The sequence below is a fragment of the Rattus rattus genome, chromosome 9 (assembly GCF_011064425.1).
Source record: "Rattus rattus isolate New Zealand chromosome 9, Rrattus_CSIRO_v1, whole genome shotgun sequence".
In the NCBI taxonomy this organism is placed as follows: domain Eukaryota; kingdom Metazoa; phylum Chordata; class Mammalia; order Rodentia; family Muridae; genus Rattus; species Rattus rattus.
In genome coordinates, this window is record NC_046162.1 from 31,399,965 (window position 1) to 31,418,511 (window position 18,547).

The 18,547-nt window shown below is 47.1% G+C and overlaps 2 protein-coding genes and 3 non-coding genes across 5 annotated transcripts; 4 read left to right on the top strand and 1 right to left on the bottom strand.

Annotated features, from left to right (window-relative positions):
- The first annotated feature begins 870 nt into the window (after positions 1–870).
- Rack1 (receptor for activated C kinase 1) lies at positions 871–6,431 on the top strand. Its single transcript, XM_032912548.1, has 8 exons — positions 871–1,381; positions 2,409–2,580; positions 3,050–3,197; positions 4,008–4,103; positions 4,406–4,516; positions 4,738–4,878; positions 5,944–6,054; positions 6,324–6,431. The coding sequence occupies exons 1-8, from the start codon at positions 1,273–1,275 to the stop codon at positions 6,387–6,389; spliced, it is 954 nt and encodes a 317-aa protein (XP_032768439.1). The 5' UTR covers positions 871–1,272; the 3' UTR covers positions 6,390–6,431.
- LOC116910662 lies at positions 1,654–1,721 on the top strand. Its single transcript, XR_004389194.1, has one exon. It is a non-coding gene; the product is annotated as a small nucleolar RNA SNORD95 (small nucleolar RNA).
- Positions 2,816–2,895, top strand: LOC116910650. Its single transcript, XR_004389185.1, has one exon. It is a non-coding gene; the product is annotated as a small nucleolar RNA SNORD96 family (small nucleolar RNA).
- On the top strand, positions 3,712–3,779 carry LOC116910661. The gene has a single exon (XR_004389193.1). It is a non-coding gene; the product is annotated as a small nucleolar RNA SNORD95 (small nucleolar RNA).
- A 721-nt stretch (positions 6,432–7,152) lies between the features above and the next one.
- Positions 7,153–17,895, bottom strand: Trim41 (tripartite motif containing 41). Its single transcript, XM_032912452.1, has 6 exons — positions 16,379–17,895; positions 12,996–13,091; positions 9,715–9,945; positions 9,133–9,155; positions 8,789–8,916; positions 7,153–8,377 (listed from the first exon to the last, which is right to left on the bottom strand). Exons 1-6 carry the CDS (start codon positions 17,183–17,185, stop codon positions 7,776–7,778), a joined length of 1,887 nt encoding a protein of 628 aa, XP_032768343.1. The 5' UTR covers positions 17,186–17,895; the 3' UTR covers positions 7,153–7,775.
- Between the last annotated feature and the right edge of the window lie 652 nt (positions 17,896–18,547).

The following is an 18,547-nucleotide window of genomic DNA, read 5'->3' on the forward strand; positions in this document are numbered from 1 at the left end:
AAACGAACAAACAAAAACTAAACAAGATTGAGAGATGGGGGCGGGGCACGAGGGGGTAGATGTAACTAAGGCATTTTCCTCACATGTGGGAGTTCAACCCATAGCACTAAAATAATTAAATGCATCATTTAGTTCATATAGACATTAGTGGTTGGTTACCTTCCTGACCTGTGCTCCTTTTTAAAAAATATTTAAGCTGAGCAAGAGGAGCACGCATGGCAGAAAAGAAAATTCCTGACTTCAACCTGTGCACTGTGACGATCACAAGCGCACTCACACACAAATAATTTTAAGTTTTTTTTTTCTTTTTCTTTTTAGGAGCTGGAGACCGAACCCAGGGCCTTGTGCTTGCTAGGCAAGCGTTCTACCACTGAACTAAATCCCCAACCCCCAATTTCAAAACGTAAAGTTAAAATTTTTTGAGAGATCTGTGACATTTGGAGACACTAAATAATTCAAACAAGTGTTGAGGGGAGGGTCATCAGGTTGCCAGGTTATGAGTGTTCCTCTGCTTCCCTGTCCAGGTACACTTCTTTCAGGGCTACACAAGACGGACTAGCAGGCTTTTCTGAGGAGTGATCAGAAGCACAGAAAGGGCTTCCAATCCCCATAAATCTTAACCCAGCACTTTCTCTAAAGCCTCGCCCCGCAGCGGCCCGGTTCTTGGGAGACAGAAGACATCCTTGGCAACATAGTCAGTTTAAGACTAGCCTTCACTACATGAAACCTTGCCTTGAAACAAAAAAAGGCCAAATTTCGTGGCATACTCCTTTAATTGCAACTTTAATTGTACTTCCGTAAGTCAAAGTTAGAGCCGCTGTCTCCAACCGAGGAACTAAACACGAAGCGGAAAGGGCGGAGCTCCGTCAGTGCCACGTAGGGGCGGTGAGGCCGCTGTAATTCGGTAATGTGCTGTTCAGCCTCACTTCTGCTTCCACGGCATGTTTTAATCTTCCGAGAAGCCTTTCTAAAAACCTGGTGCATCTGGCTTCAGAATGCATTTGTACAGCGCTGCCTGTATGTTGCGTGGCAGAAGAAACGACGATACTGCGATCTACTTCTCCAGTTCCTCCCACTTCATAGTGCAGCCATCTTTGGGCAGCAGTGAATCATGGGAATCCCCGCCTTGCTCTCCGGGTATTTCCGGTTCCGGCGGAGGCCGCTCTTTCTTTTTCTCCGCAGGGTCGCGGTGGCAGCCGCTGCGGTGCTTGGCTCCCTAAGCTATCCGGTGCCATCCTTGTCGCTGCGGCGACACTCGCAACATCTGCAGCCATGACCGAGCAGATGACCCTTCGTGGGACCCTCAAGGGCCATAATGGATGGGTTACACAGATCGCCACCACTCCACAGTTCCCGGACATGATCCTGTCGGCTTCTCGAGGTACGGGGCTGCATGCCGGGTGAAACACCCGGTGTCCTGGGGACTGCATGTCTCGTGGCTAAGCAAGTGGCGCTCGTGTTGGCTGGCTCGGTCCGTTCCCCAACCCAGATGTGAGTTGGGGCGTGCAGACCCGAACTTGGGCCCCAACCAGGGCGATCCTTTACATATGAACGGAAACCGGGACTTGTCACGCAAGTGCACAGCATGGCGATTTTAAAGCATCTCTCGCTTGCTTTCTGGAGATGTGTTAATTACGTGGCTACAAGCCAGGCGGAGCAATGATGACCCCAACATGCCATCTGAGTTGCTTTGCTGAAATCCAGAGGCTGTTTCTGAGCTGCTGCCGCCTGGCCCTGAACTCTAGGTGCCTTGTTCCCCAGAATTCCGGGCTTGCCCGTCCTGCCCTAGATTTTCTTTCCTTGTAACTAACGCTGTTTTTTCTTTCATGATATGTCTCCATGTATTTTCCCTCTCTCAGGTCCTCCCTACTTGCCCAAAATTATGTTCATCCTCTCTCTCCTACCTAATGCTAGGCTTACGGGCTTTCTGTTGGTTTCTGTATAAGTCGAAATGGTCGTGACTAGGACTGTGTATGATGCTGCCGTAACTGCTGCCTTTCTGTTAACTCTCCGAGGCGGGAAAGTATCTCTGCTCATCCTACACCCAAGTGACAGTGCTTTTGCTATTGAGTTAGCCGGATCGATGGAGAAGGCTAGAGTTTGAACACCATAGACACATATAGTGTGCGCGCGCATACACACACACACACACACACACACACACACACGTAGGGAGCCACATTAAATAAGTTTTTTTATGTTGAACTTAAATCTCAACTCCAGGAAGTGTGGTGCCCATCGTCTCAGATTACAGCTTAGGTCTACGTCTCTGTGGAATAGTGAGCCTCTTTTACTTCAAATTTGCCGTTTTCCTGCCATTTACCACACCAGTGACCTTAAGACTGTAAGTTGTGCGTGGTAAGTAGGTTTTGGGGGTCCTCATGAGATTTCTTTACCAACCTTTTTAGACAAGACCATCATCATGTGGAAGCTGACCAGGGATGAGACCAACTACGGCATACCACAACGTGCTCTGCGAGGTCACTCCCACTTTGTTAGCGATGTTGTCATCTCCTCTGATGGCCAGTTTGCCCTCTCAGGCTCCTGGGATGGAACCCTACGCCTCTGGGATCTCACAACGCAAGTAGCTGCTTTGGGGCCTTCGGGGAAGGTGGGCAAAAGTGAGGTAGATTTCCCAGGGTGTGGTCTTCCCTTGGTAATCAGTCCTTTTGTTTGAGGGGAAGGCAACATTTTGGGGTGTTAGGCTTCCCTTGGAGCTGCTTTTTTTTTTTTTTTTTTAAACTGGGTACCATGGGCTATTAAGTTGTCTCAGGTTGTAAGTTGTCTTAAATGGACATTTGCAGATGTAATAGAGGATCCTAGTGATGACAAGGAGACATTGTCAACCAATCCCCACAAGGGAATGAGGACATGTCCTGCAATTCTGAATGGGTTCTCTGGTACATATCAGACATGCGCTAATAGTAGGTTCTGAACCACTTGTGGACTGTGGAGTATAATAGAGCCTACAGGGTAAGGGTGGACTAGGAAAAGGATCTAACTAGATGGGTGAAACCTGTCTAGAAAGTGACCAGGTTCTCCCTCTTAGGGGCACTACCACGAGACGATTTGTCGGCCACACCAAGGATGTGCTGAGCGTGGCTTTCTCCTCTGACAACCGGCAGATTGTCTCTGGGTCCCGAGACAAGACCATTAAGTTATGGAATACTCTGGGTGTCTGCAAGTACACTGTCCAGGTAAAGGGGTAAGGGGAGTAGGGACGGCGTCCAGGGCTGTCTCCCACCCCCTGGGGGCTTTGTTTTTGGGGTGGGTTCATCACTGTGTGGTCCTGGTGGCCTCAGGTGATCTGATTCCTAGGTGTACTACTACCACCTGGCTCTTTAACTTTCTCTTATGTATTGTTAGCCCTGTCTGGGATTTTGTTTTTAAACTTCGTGTGCCTGCTACCTTGTGACTGGACTGGCATGGGGCTCAGAGGAGTTGGAGGGATTGTTTGTTTGTGGGTATCTTTTTAGGTAGACCTGCATGAGATCCATGTGCTTCCAGACTGCTAGGGTTAAAAGGCCTTCTTTTCCCCCTTTAATCCCATATTAGGTTGAGCTGTGGAAACCCAAACCACGGCATCAGTTGGGCGGGGTCTTGGCACATGAGCAGATACCCAGATGTCTCTTATAACTGCCCTAAGGTTTAAATGATCTTAAGTCTCTCACCTATCTCCTAGAGAGGTGTTTAAGGGGTTACAAGCCAGGCCCAACAGTGATGAGCACAACATGCCATCTGAGTTGCTTTGCTGAAATCCAGAGGCTGTTTCTGAGCTGTGCCTGGTCCTGTGCTCCATGAGTAATGAGTGGGTGAGCTCTGGGGTCACCTTAGGACTCAAATGTCAGCAGGCTTGACAGGTGGCTTTGCCTCTGGTCTGTTGGCCTAAAGGTTGTGCTTCTGAGAAGTGAGTACAGGAGTGCCGTTGCCCCTCTTAGGGAAGTGTAGTAGAGATCTGTAATCTGAGGAAAGCTGCCGCCTCTTAACCTTCCCCTGCATCTTTGTAGGATGAGAGTCATTCAGAATGGGTGTCTTGTGTCCGCTTCTCCCCGAACAGCAGCAACCCTATCATCGTCTCCTGCGGATGGGACAAGCTGGTCAAGGTATGCTTGCAAGGGAAATATGTTCCCATTCCTCTCGGGGAATAATTCGTTGTGACTTGGGATATTCTGAAGATTAGTTTGACTGTGGCTTTTGGTGGTTGATCTCAATACTTTAGGGATGTGGTTTGTTTTGAGGCCAGGTTTCATTCTGTATCCCTTACTGGCCTGTCATCCAAACAGTCTCGGTCACTGAAGTGTTGGGACTGTATAGGCCTGCACAGCATGCCTGTTGAGTGATCCCTGTACCCTTTTTGTTGAGTGTAGACCTTTGTCCTGGTCACCCACGGACTCTTGTTTTGTAGGTGTGGAATCTGGCAAACTGCAAGCTAAAGACCAACCACATTGGCCACACTGGCTATCTGAACACAGTGACTGTCTCTCCAGATGGATCCCTCTGTGCTTCTGGAGGCAAGGTATTTGGGGCTTGTCCTCTCCTTTCCAGAGAAGGCTTTTCTCTGGTAGCGTGCACTAAACTGGGAAAGTTTCTAAGTACTACCTTAAAATATGTAGAAAAGTATATCAAAGATGATTGCTTTCAAAGTTGGGGATTTGGCACAGAAAGGTATCATGCATTAGAGGAAAGGGCTTAGAGCCATGAACACTATACCTAACTCAACCTTTTCTATCTGCCCAGGATGGCCAGGCTATGCTGTGGGATCTCAATGAAGGCAAGCACCTTTACACATTAGATGGTGGAGACATCATCAATGCCTTGTGCTTCAGCCCCAACCGATACTGGCTCTGTGCTGCCACTGGCCCCAGTATCAAGATCTGGGTAAGTGGTCTGTTGCGCATAGTCATTGACTTGACTGGTAGAAATCAACCTTTCTCGGATACCATCTTTAGGTTGCTATCAGCACCCCCCTTAACAGTTTGCAACAATGGCTGACATCTGCCTAATGAAAAGTAATGCCCATGTATAGCAGTTTATTGAGTGTTCTAATTGCCATTTGGGCCAAGGTAATTCTCTTGTGAGAGGCTTTTTTGACAGTGCAGGTGGCATCTAGCCACCAGATAATTAGGAGTTAAGCAGCTGCCATAAATTATGAAGGCAACAGTGTAGAGCATTGTATGCAGTAGAGCATCCAAATTCAATCCCTAGCAACATTTTAGAAAAGTCCTTCCTTGTGCTGCTAGTATCCACTTGGATTTAATTCTGTAATCTTTGTCACAGGATTTCTAAACTAAAAGACAAGTTCATACTGTGTAGACTGGCCTCAGGGAGGTCACAGATAATAGCCTGCCTCTTAATCTCCTGAGGGTAGAATTAGAGTATGCACTACTATATTGAACTGTTGGTAGTGTGTATAAATAGCATTTAACTTTAACTGTTTTGAATCCCTTTTGGTTTTGCGCCTTACACATTGGTAGCCTTTCCAAGGTAAAAGTGGCACCCTTTTTAGTTGGTAAAGCACATTTTTGTTGGTGGATGGGTGGTGCACACCTATTTAAGGAGAAGTCATTTGCAGTAAGTTGGCAATCTTGCCTCAATCTCCCAGGTAGCTCAGATTATAAGTCTGAGTCATCAGGACCTGATGATTGATTTTTTGCTAGTGGAGTATAGGGCCAATACTCAATATATCCTTGAAAGAAAAATAACCCTTTTAGACAGAAATCTGAGTTGTAAACTCTAAAAAAAACGTTCGTTGTCTGGTTATATACATGTGAGTCCCAGCTAGCTTGCCCATAGCAAATCTTTCTCAGTTGTTTCTGGGTGAAACTTAAGTTGCCAAGCAAGGAGCTTTCCCATGCAATGCCATCTTGCTAGTTCTATTGAAATGATTCGAAGAGTTGTTATTTGAGTAGTGGGTGTCCTTATGGGTTTTGGTCTGTTCCTCAGGACTTGGAGGGCAAGATCATTGTAGATGAACTGAAGCAAGAGGTTATCAGCACCAGCAGCAAGGCAGAGCCACCCCAGTGTACCTCTTTGGCTTGGTCTGCTGATGGCCAGGTAAGTGTATTTGGCCCTTCAGCTCAGTTCCCCAGCTTGTCGCCCTTTTTCTTATGTTTAGGCACAAAACTAAGGTCAACATAAAATGAAATCAAACCAGGTTAATTTAGGATGGGAAAAGATTATGGTAATGGAGTTTTTAAACCTGGAAGCTTAAAAATGTCTGAATGTGTAGCAAGCTGCTTTTAACATGAAAGAGGGGTCCTAAATTCTTTGGAATTTAGGTTCATTGCTGGGTGTGACATGACCCTGTTGTTGTTTTCTTACAGACTCTGTTTGCTGGCTATACCGACAACTTGGTGCGTGTATGGCAGGTGACTATTGGTACCCGCTAAAAGTTTATGACAGAGTCTTAGAAATAAACTGGCTTTCTGAAATTGGCTTCTATATGTGAGTCCTGGGAGCTGAGCCCTGTTTTATAAGAGCAGCCCATGCTCTGAACCACTGAAACATCTTTTGAGATTGGGTCTTGAACAAGGGCCTTCCTACTTCCCCAGTAGTTTATTATTCTGGTAATTGTAAGCAGCAACAGACAGAAGAGCTGAGTAAACACGTCAGCTGTCATATCACTAATAGGTAAAATCAACTTGGTCTTCTTTCATAATTCTCTCATCACCTCATATTCATATGCAAACATAGCAATTCAGAACAGACCTGGAACCTTAATCCCAGACTGCTGATACCAGAAACCTGATCCTGAATGGAGCAAGTGTGAAAGCCTGAGCTGGTTCTGCATGTTGCAAGGCAAAACGCACTTAGAGACAGTTCTATCAGAAAACAGAAAGAGTCCACAAAAGAAGCAAATAAACACTTTTTTTATTTTTTGCAACACAACCCACTTTCCCCAAGAACATGGACTGACCTCAGCCACCAAAGCAGAGGACAAAAGCTGTTGCTGTGTCAGAAGGCAAGGGGTTACTAGAAAAATAGATTATACCCAACAGTCTCCCAAGGATCCAGACCCCTGTCCCGAGCTCCCCTAACAGGGCTTACCACATGTAACTAAAAGGCATGGAGAAGGCCAGAAACCTCACTGAAAAGGGAAGAGAGCCTGGCAGTGAAGACTTGGGCTCCTACCTAAGGAAAAAAACTAAGATGCACAGAGAAAATAATTTATTGGGTAATGGTAGAGATGTCATGCTGACCATTCCAGATCTCACTGAAGCTAAATTCTGGCCAGTCTATGGAGGTAGAAATTGGGGGTGGAAGGAAAGCTTAAGAATTCCTACTTCCCCAAGAAAAGTAGACTTTACACAGCACTACCCTTTTGCCCAGTCTGACTTCCCACAGAGCCTCTAAAACTTAGCTGAAGTCTGCACCAAAACATGGGAGTGTTTTGCCCAAACCCTCCAGCCTCAGAATGACAGGGGTTGAGTAGGGGTGGAAAAGGAGGTTGCATTAAATAATCTCCACACACCCCATACTCCAACATGTGGGACCCAGAGCTGGACCGAGCTAGGTAGACAGGGAGGGAAGGTCATATCAGGCAGCTGTTCACTGGGACCCATGCAGACCTGTCAGACAAGGGTAAGAAAAGGCTGAGCTGGAGGGGTTTTTTTTTTTTTTTTGGCTCCTAGAGGGAGAAGTAGCCTGTGTACAAGAGGGAGCAGGAAGCAACTCAAACAGTGGGAGGAGTCTGGGCTCCCAAACAGTGGGCAACCATCCACCACCACCCGCCCCCCCAGTGGTGACCAGAGGGGCCCCTGCGGGTGGCAGGCTGATCAAGGGCAGAGCTTGATGCGGGTACCCTTGGAAAGTACCCGGAAGAAAGGAAAAACACGCTCGCCAAGGAAGGCAGCTGAGAAGGTGTGTACATGAGCTAAGGTATCTGCGTTGTAGAAGCCCAGGCGCCCAGCCTCATAGTCCAGGTACACGCCGAAACGCCGTGGTTTCTCACATGGGCTCAGCAGTGTCTGCTCTGTTGAGCTCTGTGCCTGGTATCGTTTGCCGTGGGTGCCCACACACCACACTTCCCGCTGAAGCAGGAGCTGCTGAGGCAGATGGAGCCGGCGGCGGCGATGGTGATGGCGTGAGGAGCTGGCATCCCCACTGCTAACAGAGGACCCCCCAGAGCCCACTTTTTCTTTATGATGGGTTGATTCACGAGCAGCACCCACTGCCCAGCCCCGCCGCCCACCCACCTCTACCTCCCAGTAGTGCCGGCCCGAGCGGAAGCCCTGGGCCCCTAGTACACAGCAGTCTGCTGAAAAGCGCTTGGAATGTTCAGGAACCTCCTGCCGACGTTCTGCCAAGCGGACTCCACGGCGATCAGGGGACAGCAGCAGAGCGGGGTGAGCTGTGTCAGGGTCCAGTGTCAGGTCCACTTAGAAAGAGAAGGATGGTACAGAAGAGCTAAAACACCTTCCCCTCACACCTTTTTCCTCACACCTTTTTCCTCCCCACCTATCCCATCCATCTCTCTTTTTTTTTTTTTTTTTGGTTCTTTTTTTTTTGGAGCTGGGGACCGAACCCAGGGCCTTGCGCTTCCTAGGCAAGCGCTCTACCACTGAGCTAAATCCCCAACCCCCATCCATCTCTTTGCCCCACCCTAATTAGAGGCCAAGTCAAGATCTATGTATGGGTTCGAACCACCACTCTAATTCTAACACCAACTGGCCTTCCCCTGTCCCTGCCTTTCCATCTCACCCAAAACCTCAGAATATACCATCCCAGCTCCCCAAATTCCCTCAACTTTATAAAAGGAAAGGCAAAGGAAGGTCATTGACCTCCCTACCTCTTGCAGCCTGACAGAACATGCGGCTCATTTTCCTCACGATGGCGTCTGTCAGAAAGTCGTGGCTATGGGGTTGGCATGGGTCAGGGGACCAAATCTCTGGGGGCTGCAACTGTATCTCTTCACACCTGGAGGAGGGGACCAGGTAGGGGGTGGGAGCATGATATTCCCAGAGTAAAGAATGAAAGCTAAGGGGGAAGGAGCAGAGGGTCTAAGAAGCAGAAACTTAGGTTCTGGGGAGAGGGTGGGAGGGAAGGAGAAAGGAGGGGAAAAAGGAAGTCCCAGAGAAGCAGGAATGGGGAACCAGACACTACTGGGTTACAAAGGGTAGAGTGGGAACACACCTATTGAAAGTCTCCTTGATGTCCTGGGAAAAAGAGAAAGAAAGTGTCAGCTGCACAGGAATCACTGCTCTCTCCCAGTCTCCACAGAGAAAGGTCTGAATATGAACAGGAAGGGAGAAAGCAGTACCTTCCAGGCTCACAAACAAAAATACTTCTCAACTATCATAACTAACATACTACCCACCACCAGATCTAATCATCCTACCATAGGCCCCAGTAACAGAATGCTATCACTATTCTTTCAATTTTTTTTTTTTTTCCGGTTCTTTTTTTCGGAGCTGGGGACCGAACCCAGGGCCTTGCGCTTCCTAGGCAAGCGCTCTACCACTGAGCTAAATCCCCAACCCCTATTCTTTCAATTCTTAAGCCCCTAATTGTTAACAACTGAATCTGCATCCTTAGGTAAGACTGACACATTCAATACTGTCACCAGCTTAAAAAAATGTCTTGGTCTTCAGACATTTTTAAAGTTAGGGTTCTTTCCAGTTAGATAGCTCTGGGCAGTAGTTGGAGAGAACTGTCTAACAGACCAAAAAAGGAAACAGGAGAGTGGATCAGGGCAAAGAGGGGGACAGTGCTCACTTGCAATAGCCGCAGGCCCCCCTGTTGACTCCGCTCTTGGGCTTCAGCAAGCAGGCGGCTTAGCTGGGCAGCCTGCTCTTCAAGGCGGTTGGCTGCTGCTCCTGCACGTCCTAACTGAGCTTCATGCATCTCCCGGAGGCGCCGTTCTAGTCCTGCCTGCTCTTCAGCCAGAAACCGTGTTAACCGTCCAAACTCTGAGGCCACAGCTGCCAGCTCTGACTTCATCTGGCTCTGGAAAGATGCAAAGGGAGGAATGGAGACACAGTTCTGTGATCCAGAGGAACCCAGTATGAGTCCCACCACCCATACGACAACTCATAACCAGCTATAACTCCAGTTCCAGGAGATTCGATGCTCTCTTTTGACCTCTAGAGGCACCAATCATGCGCATATATGCAGATGCATACATGCAGGCAAAACATCCATATACTAAGATTTAAAAAAGGAGAGATGCAGTGGGAACAGAGGCCACCTGTATACACAAAAAGGTAAACTTAAAGTGTTCTGTCTGGTGCCTCTCACTCTCAGGCAAAGGAGACTCATGATCCCTAACTCCAACAAGTTCTGAGAATGGGAAAAGAAGTCTCCTCCCCAGTGTTATTGTATGGACAAGAAATAGACCAACTCCTTGCATTCTGGTTCAAATTCACCAATGCCTTTCTGGAATAGTTATCTCTTCCCTATCTACCTAACTTTTCAGATGGAAGCTTCCATGTTCAAAGGAACCGTCTCTCCTCTCCAGATTTTTGTAACATCGCCTCTGTGTCACTGTGTATCTCCATGATATATGGTATTAGAAGTGCTATGTCATAATGTGGGGACACATGTAAAGATCAGAGGACAACTTGTAAGAGTGGGTTCTCTCCTTCCACCATCTTAGTCCCAGAAACCAAACTCAGGTAGCAAACTTGGTGGCAGATGCCTTTAGCAACTAAGCCATCTTGCCAGTCAAGTTTTGTTTCTGAGACACAGTCCTGCTCTGTAGCCCAGGCTGACCAGACAACCTTCCTGTCTGTACTTCCTTTGTTTAAAGAGAAACCATACGCCCAGCTCTGTAGTGTCTTTTAAAATTCTCTTCTTCTACGCCATATGTTCCCAGAGATAGAACCTGTGTAAGCCTTTACCACAGTGCCACCAGGGGCTGGCACAGTGCCAACAACAGGTAAGTATTTGTAAGAAAGTTTTGGAATTACTAAATGAGAAGAGTATAAGCAGCAAGATTTGAAGTGAAGATAGACATGGGGGGCTAAGGCATATAATACCAATACTCTTAAGACTGAAGCAAATGAAATTACTCCACATTTGAGGCCAGCTCGGGCTACAATATAAAATCCTTTCTCAAAACACAAAAGATGCCACTAAATTAACTCCTGACCCTCAGTGGTCACAGTCGTCAGAAGAAAGCAGTCACTCAAGTTCTCTAGACTAGGAGTCAGCAAACTCCTGTAAAAGTGCAAACAGTAAATGTTACACACTTAGAACAACAGGTAAAACGTCTTGTAGGTATAACTGTTTCTAGATATTCCAGTGGGTTTCCAAATCAGCAGACATGCAAATAATCCCTTTTCCTTCCATATACTTTAAATGTCTCATAACACCCTATACATTGTAAATACTACCAAACAGTATACTGTGGTAGTCTGAATGAGAACAGTCCCATAGGCTTTGCTCAGACTCGATCCCCTGTTGGTGGAACTGTTTGGAAGGATTAGGAGCTGTAGCTACACTGAAAGGATGTGTCACCGGAGGTGGGCTGTAGGAGCTATGGGCTTGTTGGAGGTGTGTCACCTGGGTGAGCATTAAGATTTCAAAAGCCCACACCATTCTCTGTTCACCTATTCCTACCCTGAACCATGAGACCCAATAAACATTTTCTAAGTTGCCTTCATCATGACTCTTCAAGGCAATAAAGAAAAGTAAGACAATACTGTAGAAAAAAATAACACTTTCTGGGGGAAGGGGTGGTGAGACAGGGTCTTACTATATGCTTGTGGTTGTCCTGGAAGTCACTATGTATACTAGGCTGGTCTCATCTTAAACTCATGGACATCTGCCTGCATCTGCCTCCCATGTCTGAGAGGAGTAAAGACGACAAAAAAATCAAACCAAACAAACAAGTGGTGGTACATGATTTGAGTCCCAGCACTTGGGAGGTAGAGGCAGGCAGACCTATCTATATGAGTGAGGCAAGCCTGGTCTACAGAGCTAATACCACGAGAAGCAAGAGCTACACAAAGAAACTCCATCTTAAAAACAAAAACAAAGAGGGCGAGGTTGGGGAATGAGTGTGTGTGTGTGTGGGGGGGGGGTGTTTGCTATTTCCTATTTGATCTTGAAGGAGTACATAGACAGAACACAAGTTAAACTTAGTCTCCTATAACAAAAGAAAAGTGCCTAGTCTCAACCCATTTGCAAGGCTAGACTACTTTAAATGACAACTATACTTTTTCCATTAATAGTACTTTAAACAAAGATTAAGTGGCCTGAGTAAGGAGGAGAACTAACAAGCAGGTAAGGTAGTAGCTGTCAAATTGGTTTCACTCTGTCTCAAAGACACAGATCCCAACATACATTTTCTAAAACACAGAAGACCCTAACAGTATCAGCTTGGAAGCTGGCCAGACATGACATTGTGATTGACATGTCACAGCACTGAGTTCCTAATGGTGAGTGAGTGTAGATGGCACAATGAGTTCTAGAAGTGACAAAGCCCAGTCTGACCAGGAAAGAGGGAAAAGGTGTCACCATTTGATGGCTGAAGCTTAGCTTGGCCACAGGACTAGTCCATTCCAGCAAAGCATGCTAGCCTTCTGAAAACAGATAGGAAATTGAGGGAGGCAAGCTAGTGTAAATGGGCTGCAAACACCAGGAAAGGACAGGGGTCTCTGCAATGCTGCTGATAACTAATTTTCCCTTTTCCTAACAGCTTGCCCTTCACCCAAGAAGCAGCAAGCCTTTCAGACCACAACCCTTAATATTTAGGGACAGTCTGCCTGCCATCTGTGTTTATCCTGGGACTTAGTACTCCTCTGCAGCTGTGGTACATATTTGCTCACTTGCTTTCTATGCTAGTCAGAGTCAAGGGCTGGGTATCCTCTGTAGCTTTAGACAGATAACCAGCCTCAATAAGCCACACCTCAATTTCCACATTGGATAAACTGGAAAGGAACATGCTTCCTGACTCTGAAGGCTGCATCACCACATATCTCTACAAATGAGGCAATCTCACCTTCCTTACCCTGACAATAGAATCAGTCATTCCACTCACACATATCACCCACCTTCAGCTCTGTCACCCGCCTCTCCTCCTTGGCCTTCATCTTCTGCACAGCCTCTAGATGCTTCCTTAGTGGTTCCACATGCCCTTGTAGCTTGGCCTGAGGGATCAGGAAAGGGAAGGTTAGTCAGGGAAATGATGAGAAGCACCTGTCCTACAGATCCTCTCTCCAATCCTCCCTACACTAGAGATTCAATGCTTTATATTACCACTGTTAAGTGTCCTTCCCATACCCCCTCTCTCAGATGACCTTAAATGTCCCCAACTCTCCTCTGCACTCATGATGCATAGGCCCTGTGTGTGCCTTCGAGAGGCTGAATGGATCTTTATGGCTGCAGAACTATATTCCCAACAGCTGGTGTACACATGGCTTAATGTCCTCACCACATTAAGTCCATCCACAAGAATATCCCTGCCACTGGTCACTTCCATTTGATAAGCCATCTTCCGTAACACCTACAAATCTTAAACACTTTTCCAGAGATGTTGTATCAATGCTAAAAGTCTTAAAGTGATTCTATGCCATTTTCAAAATATAAGCCCTACATTTCTATTGTCCCCTTCTACATGTCCCCATCCATGCTCTTGACTTAGGATTCTATGCTATTCCCTTGGCTTGGAAATTACCCTATTCCACTAGTCCAAGGTATTCTTCCTTTACAGCCCAGCTTCCCAAGCATGGTTCTGACTCGATGTACCCCAGCTTCCTCGGTGAGACTAAGGAACTTGAAAGACTCTACACTTCTTCCCAGGGCATAAACAATTTACAAATGTGCCTTACAGACATTACAGGGTCCCTTACCCTCTCTTTTCTTTCCTGAGGCAGGGTCTCATACAGTCCAAGCTAGCTGGAATGTGTGTTGAGGCTGAGGATGAGCTTGAACTTCTGAACTCCTACTCCTACCTCCCTAGTGCTGGGATTGCCATTTTTCTTAGTTTCTATGCTCTGGTTGTCTGCTTTGTTTTCCATTCAATTACCCACTGCAGGAAAAACAAAAGCGCTTTCTTCTTTTAGTTACAATTCTAACAGCAATCAGATACATGAGCAGTCCATTCCAGGCATTTATAGCCATGTCTTTCTCCTGCAGAGACCAGGATGGGTATAATAAATGCTGCCTTTTACTCTTTTTCAGTGTCTTTTACCTTTGACCTGTTCCTTCCTTTTCATTAGGGGAAAATACAGGATGAACATTTCGCCTCACTCCAAGGAGAACCAAAACTGCATGTGGGTAATCTGAGGCAAGCCCTGCTTCATTTCCTCATTTGAAAATGGGAGTAATGTCAACCTCACAGATAGCAAACTTAGCAAACTTCCTAACATGTAGCAAAAAATCAGTAAATGTTATCCAGCATTTGCCAACTATATTGTAAGCTGCCAGTGACATCCTGATAATGACCTATGAACTAAAAAGGTAACTGACCCCAGAGTACAAAAGGCAATTGTTACACAACTGTTGTGGGAAGTATCACTGGAGCAATAAATCAGTCATTCCATCAAATAGTACATACAAAATTATGCTTTTTGATATTATTGCTATTTCTCCACCAACAGAATCAGTCATTTCTATTCTATAAATTCAGAATTTACAAAGCTTAAATGTACCACTTAATATTTGTCTAAATTGACAAGAAATCACAAGTATGAACCTAAATAGACTATTACAGGGCTTTTGTTGTATTTTTGGCACAGTTCACTACGCAGCCATGCTGACATAAGACTTGCTGTGTAGATCAGGCTGGCCAAAAACTCACAGAAATCTGCCAGCCTCTGCCTCCAGAGTTCTAGGATTAAAGGTCTGTGCCATCACTCCTGTCCCCCCCCACCCCCACCCCTCTTTTTTTAGTACAAGTTCTCTGAGCTGGCAAGATAGTGTAGCTCTGAAGATAAGTTCAATCCTTCAACCCACAATGTGGAAGGAGGAATCAATTTCCAAAGTTGTCTGCTAACCTTTGCAAGGGGTTTATACTCACACAAAATAAAAACTAAGCCACACAAAATAAAAACTAAGCCAGGAGTGGTGGCTCACACCTGCAAAGGCTGAGTTTGAGACCAGCTTGGTCTACACAGGGAGTTCCAGGACAGGAAGGGCTAGGGAGAGACCATGTTTCAAAAACTATCAACAAATAATTGATTTTTTTAAAATTGAGTCTTGTGTAATTCACATCTCATGTAACTCAGGCTGGCCTCTATCTTGCTGTGCAGTCAAGGATGACCTTGAACTGATATTCCTGCTTCCGCTTTCCCAAGTGTTCAGATTAGAGGCTTGCATGCCCATCTTAGGCTGTTTTCTATAGATACTCTCACTGACTCTGAACTTCTGCAGTAAGGCCCACTGTACGTTTGCAAACCTCCTCAAGTAGCGGACGATCAGCTGTGAAGCCTCAGACTCTAAAGCTCTGTTAATGATGACCACCTAAATAAAGTTACTGATCGAATCACAAATAACAAAGCTGTGGCCCGACAGAGGCTCCACACTCCTAGTTCCTGGCTTCGAATCTGAAGGTAGTTCTGTGTTGGATGTCTCATAGATAAATGTCCTTCACATATGTCCAAAGGATCAGAGAAATAACCAGACAGTTAACCAAATGAAATTACACTCCAAGAACAGTCAAGTCAGAAAGTCAAACTAAATATCCAAGTAGGATGTAGGCCCCAAGGGGAGGACGTTCACATCAAAGTCTATCACTAAGGCTGTACAGCATATAAACTCCATGTTCAGAACTTAAACCTGTTTCCCAATCAATAAAATGAAAATAGCAAACATCAAACTCACAGTGTCTTTGAATTATAAATGATAATCTATAAAAAGTGGCCAGCACAGTTCTGACTATATGTAAGGTGTTCTGTGAATATTAACTAATATGCCTGTGGTAATGAAAGTTCAAAGACACTCTGAAACTTGAGCAAGATGGTTTGCCCTAAGAGCCTCTCTCTTTTCTGGTTAATACATGAGACTGGGTGCAGAGAAAAGCCAACAAAGCCATATCCTAGGAGAGGTGTGGAAACCATTGAGAGACAAGTGGTTTTTTTTGGTTTTTGTTTTTTTTTTTTAATCTGACACTTGGCTATTTCTATGCTCCTGTTTCAGACCCTTCACTTGTTCTTTAGGTCTCCATTTCTTGCCATCTTAAGTCTTACCCATGTCAGATTCATCCAGAAGAAAACAGTACTGGCAGTGAAGCACTCCCTGTCACTAGTCCCCCTATCCTTAAGCCACAAAGGAAATTAGAGGATCCTTCTCATTTACCCACCTTGAAGTCAGTGCTTAGACAGGGAGAATCAGTTTTCCAATGACAAGGTCCTGTTAGGAGAACCCACATCCCGTCCCCAATTCTCTTTACCTCCTCCCCATCCTAACTACATTCTGCCTCCTCTCTTTTACTCACCTTGTACTCCTGCACTACCTCCTCCAATGGCACCACACTATGCTGTTTGTGGCTCCTGGATTCGCGGCACACCACACAGATGGCTTCTTCATCCACCTCACAGAACAGCTTCAGGGCTTCTTGGTGTCTGGGACAGATGCCTTGTTCATTCACACGACTCCCTCGACCAGGGGTTGGATGCATCTGCCGAATCACCTGGACCATGTTGGCCAACTGCAGGTTGGGGCGGAAGCTCCGCCGAGGAAAACTTTTTCGACACTGGGGACAAGTGAAGCACCTCCGAGGGGCTGGAGGTGGTGGCAGTTGGGTGATCGGGTCCAGCTCCTCTTCCTCGTCTTCCTCCAGGACTTCCTCCTCCTCGTCCTCATCTTCCACCCTCAGGTCCTCCACATCCCCCAAGTAATAGTCCAGTTCTTCCTCCTCCTCCTCCTCCTCCCACACATAGTCCATGTTGTCCCAGTTAGACCCGCCTATACCACTACTCCAGAACACACCTTCCTCTTCCTCCTCGGCCTCCTCCTCCATATCACCCTCATAATCTTCATCGCGCATAGGGGTGTCCCAACCCCCGCCTGCCCCGACAGCCTCCACTTCTTCCTCCTCTCCGACCTCCTCCTCCTCCTCCCGATCCAACTCATCTCTGTCTTCTTCATCCTCCCCGCCCCACAACTGGGTTACACACACTCGGCAGAAGTTGTGCCCGCAGCCGATGGACACGGGGTCCGTGAAGTAATCGAGGCAGATGGCGCACACCGCCTCCTCCTGAAGGGTCTGCACAGGGTTGGGTGTCATGGCAACGGCAGCCATCTTAGTGTCCAGTCAGCCAGTGTAGAAGTGCGGTGGGGGGAGCGGGGGGGTGGGGCGGGGGGGTCTCCAGTCTCTGAAGCCCAGAAGACCCGTCCCCACCCCAAGCCCAGCCTCTCCACACCTTGCCTGCGGCGAGGCAAAGGAATGTCCTCCGACCAGCCCGCCCCTCCACACACAGTCCCCTACCCCGAGACGACAGCCTTGTCTCACAGAGGGGAGGGGACAGAGGTGAGTACCACCGACAAGTACTCAGGTGGACCTGAGTGCAAATCTGCCCCAACGCTCCCCTGGCCTCCTCATAAACCCCCGCCCCTCCTCACTTCCTGGCCCCGCCCCCCAGCTTCCGGCCTCCCTCCCAACGCTTCCGGCGTCTCCACACGACCTGAACTCACGAGTTCCCTTCGAGGGTGTGTTACGCCCCCTTCTCCCACGCCCAGCCCCGGAGCGACAGGAAACGAGGAGGAGACGCTCTAGCTGACACGCGGGAACAGGACGGGAGGGCTAGGACGGCGGAGGCCCACATCTCGGTGATGACTGGCCGCGAAGGACGCGTACAGAGCGGAAGAAGCCCCCATGCCCTGCCAGCGGGGACAGACGGCGGAGGGTAGCGAGGACGTTGAGCAGCGCCCTGTTCTCCGTGCTACAATCGCAGCGGCCTAGCGCCATCCTACCGACCAGGAACGGACGACTGCAGAAGGGACTCCCAGGACCAGAGCCGGAAGCTGAGGGGCGGGTCCGCTCAGCGTCCTCCAATGTTTCCGGCCCCTCTAGACCCAAAACTTGTTCGTTTGAGACTCCGGGGGTCCCTCCAAGTAGGATCTTGGGCGGAGCCTGACGGAATATGATGAGCCTGGAGTTAGAGAGGCTCCGCCCTCCTTCTATGCTGGGCATTTTCGTGCCCGTTTTAGGAACTGCAACATTGCCGGCGAACTACAGCACTCCTATAAACCCAGCACTTGAGAGGATGAGGCAGGAGAATTGTGACAAGTTCTAACCTGAACTACAAAGTGAAACCCTGTCCCAGACAACAACCAGCAACCAGTCAAAACAAACAAAAAACAAAACAAAAACCCTGTCAACTGGTCACTTCTCCCATTATTTATTATTAATATCCACGTTCATATTAAATGGGACACTGTTCAGCTATATAAAAAGAATCTTCGGAATAAATTAAGTAAAAAGTGCAGATTGCTGAACACTGGAGTATATAGGAGGGCAAGCAATGTTAAGTGTATTTGGTACTTTGAATGTCTACACAAAGTAAATATGTAGTAATATAAAATAAATCATATAAAGTAAATCATAGTTGCTACCTCACAGAATTTCGTGAGGATGTTGAGGTGTTGAAGTTAGCTACTCTAC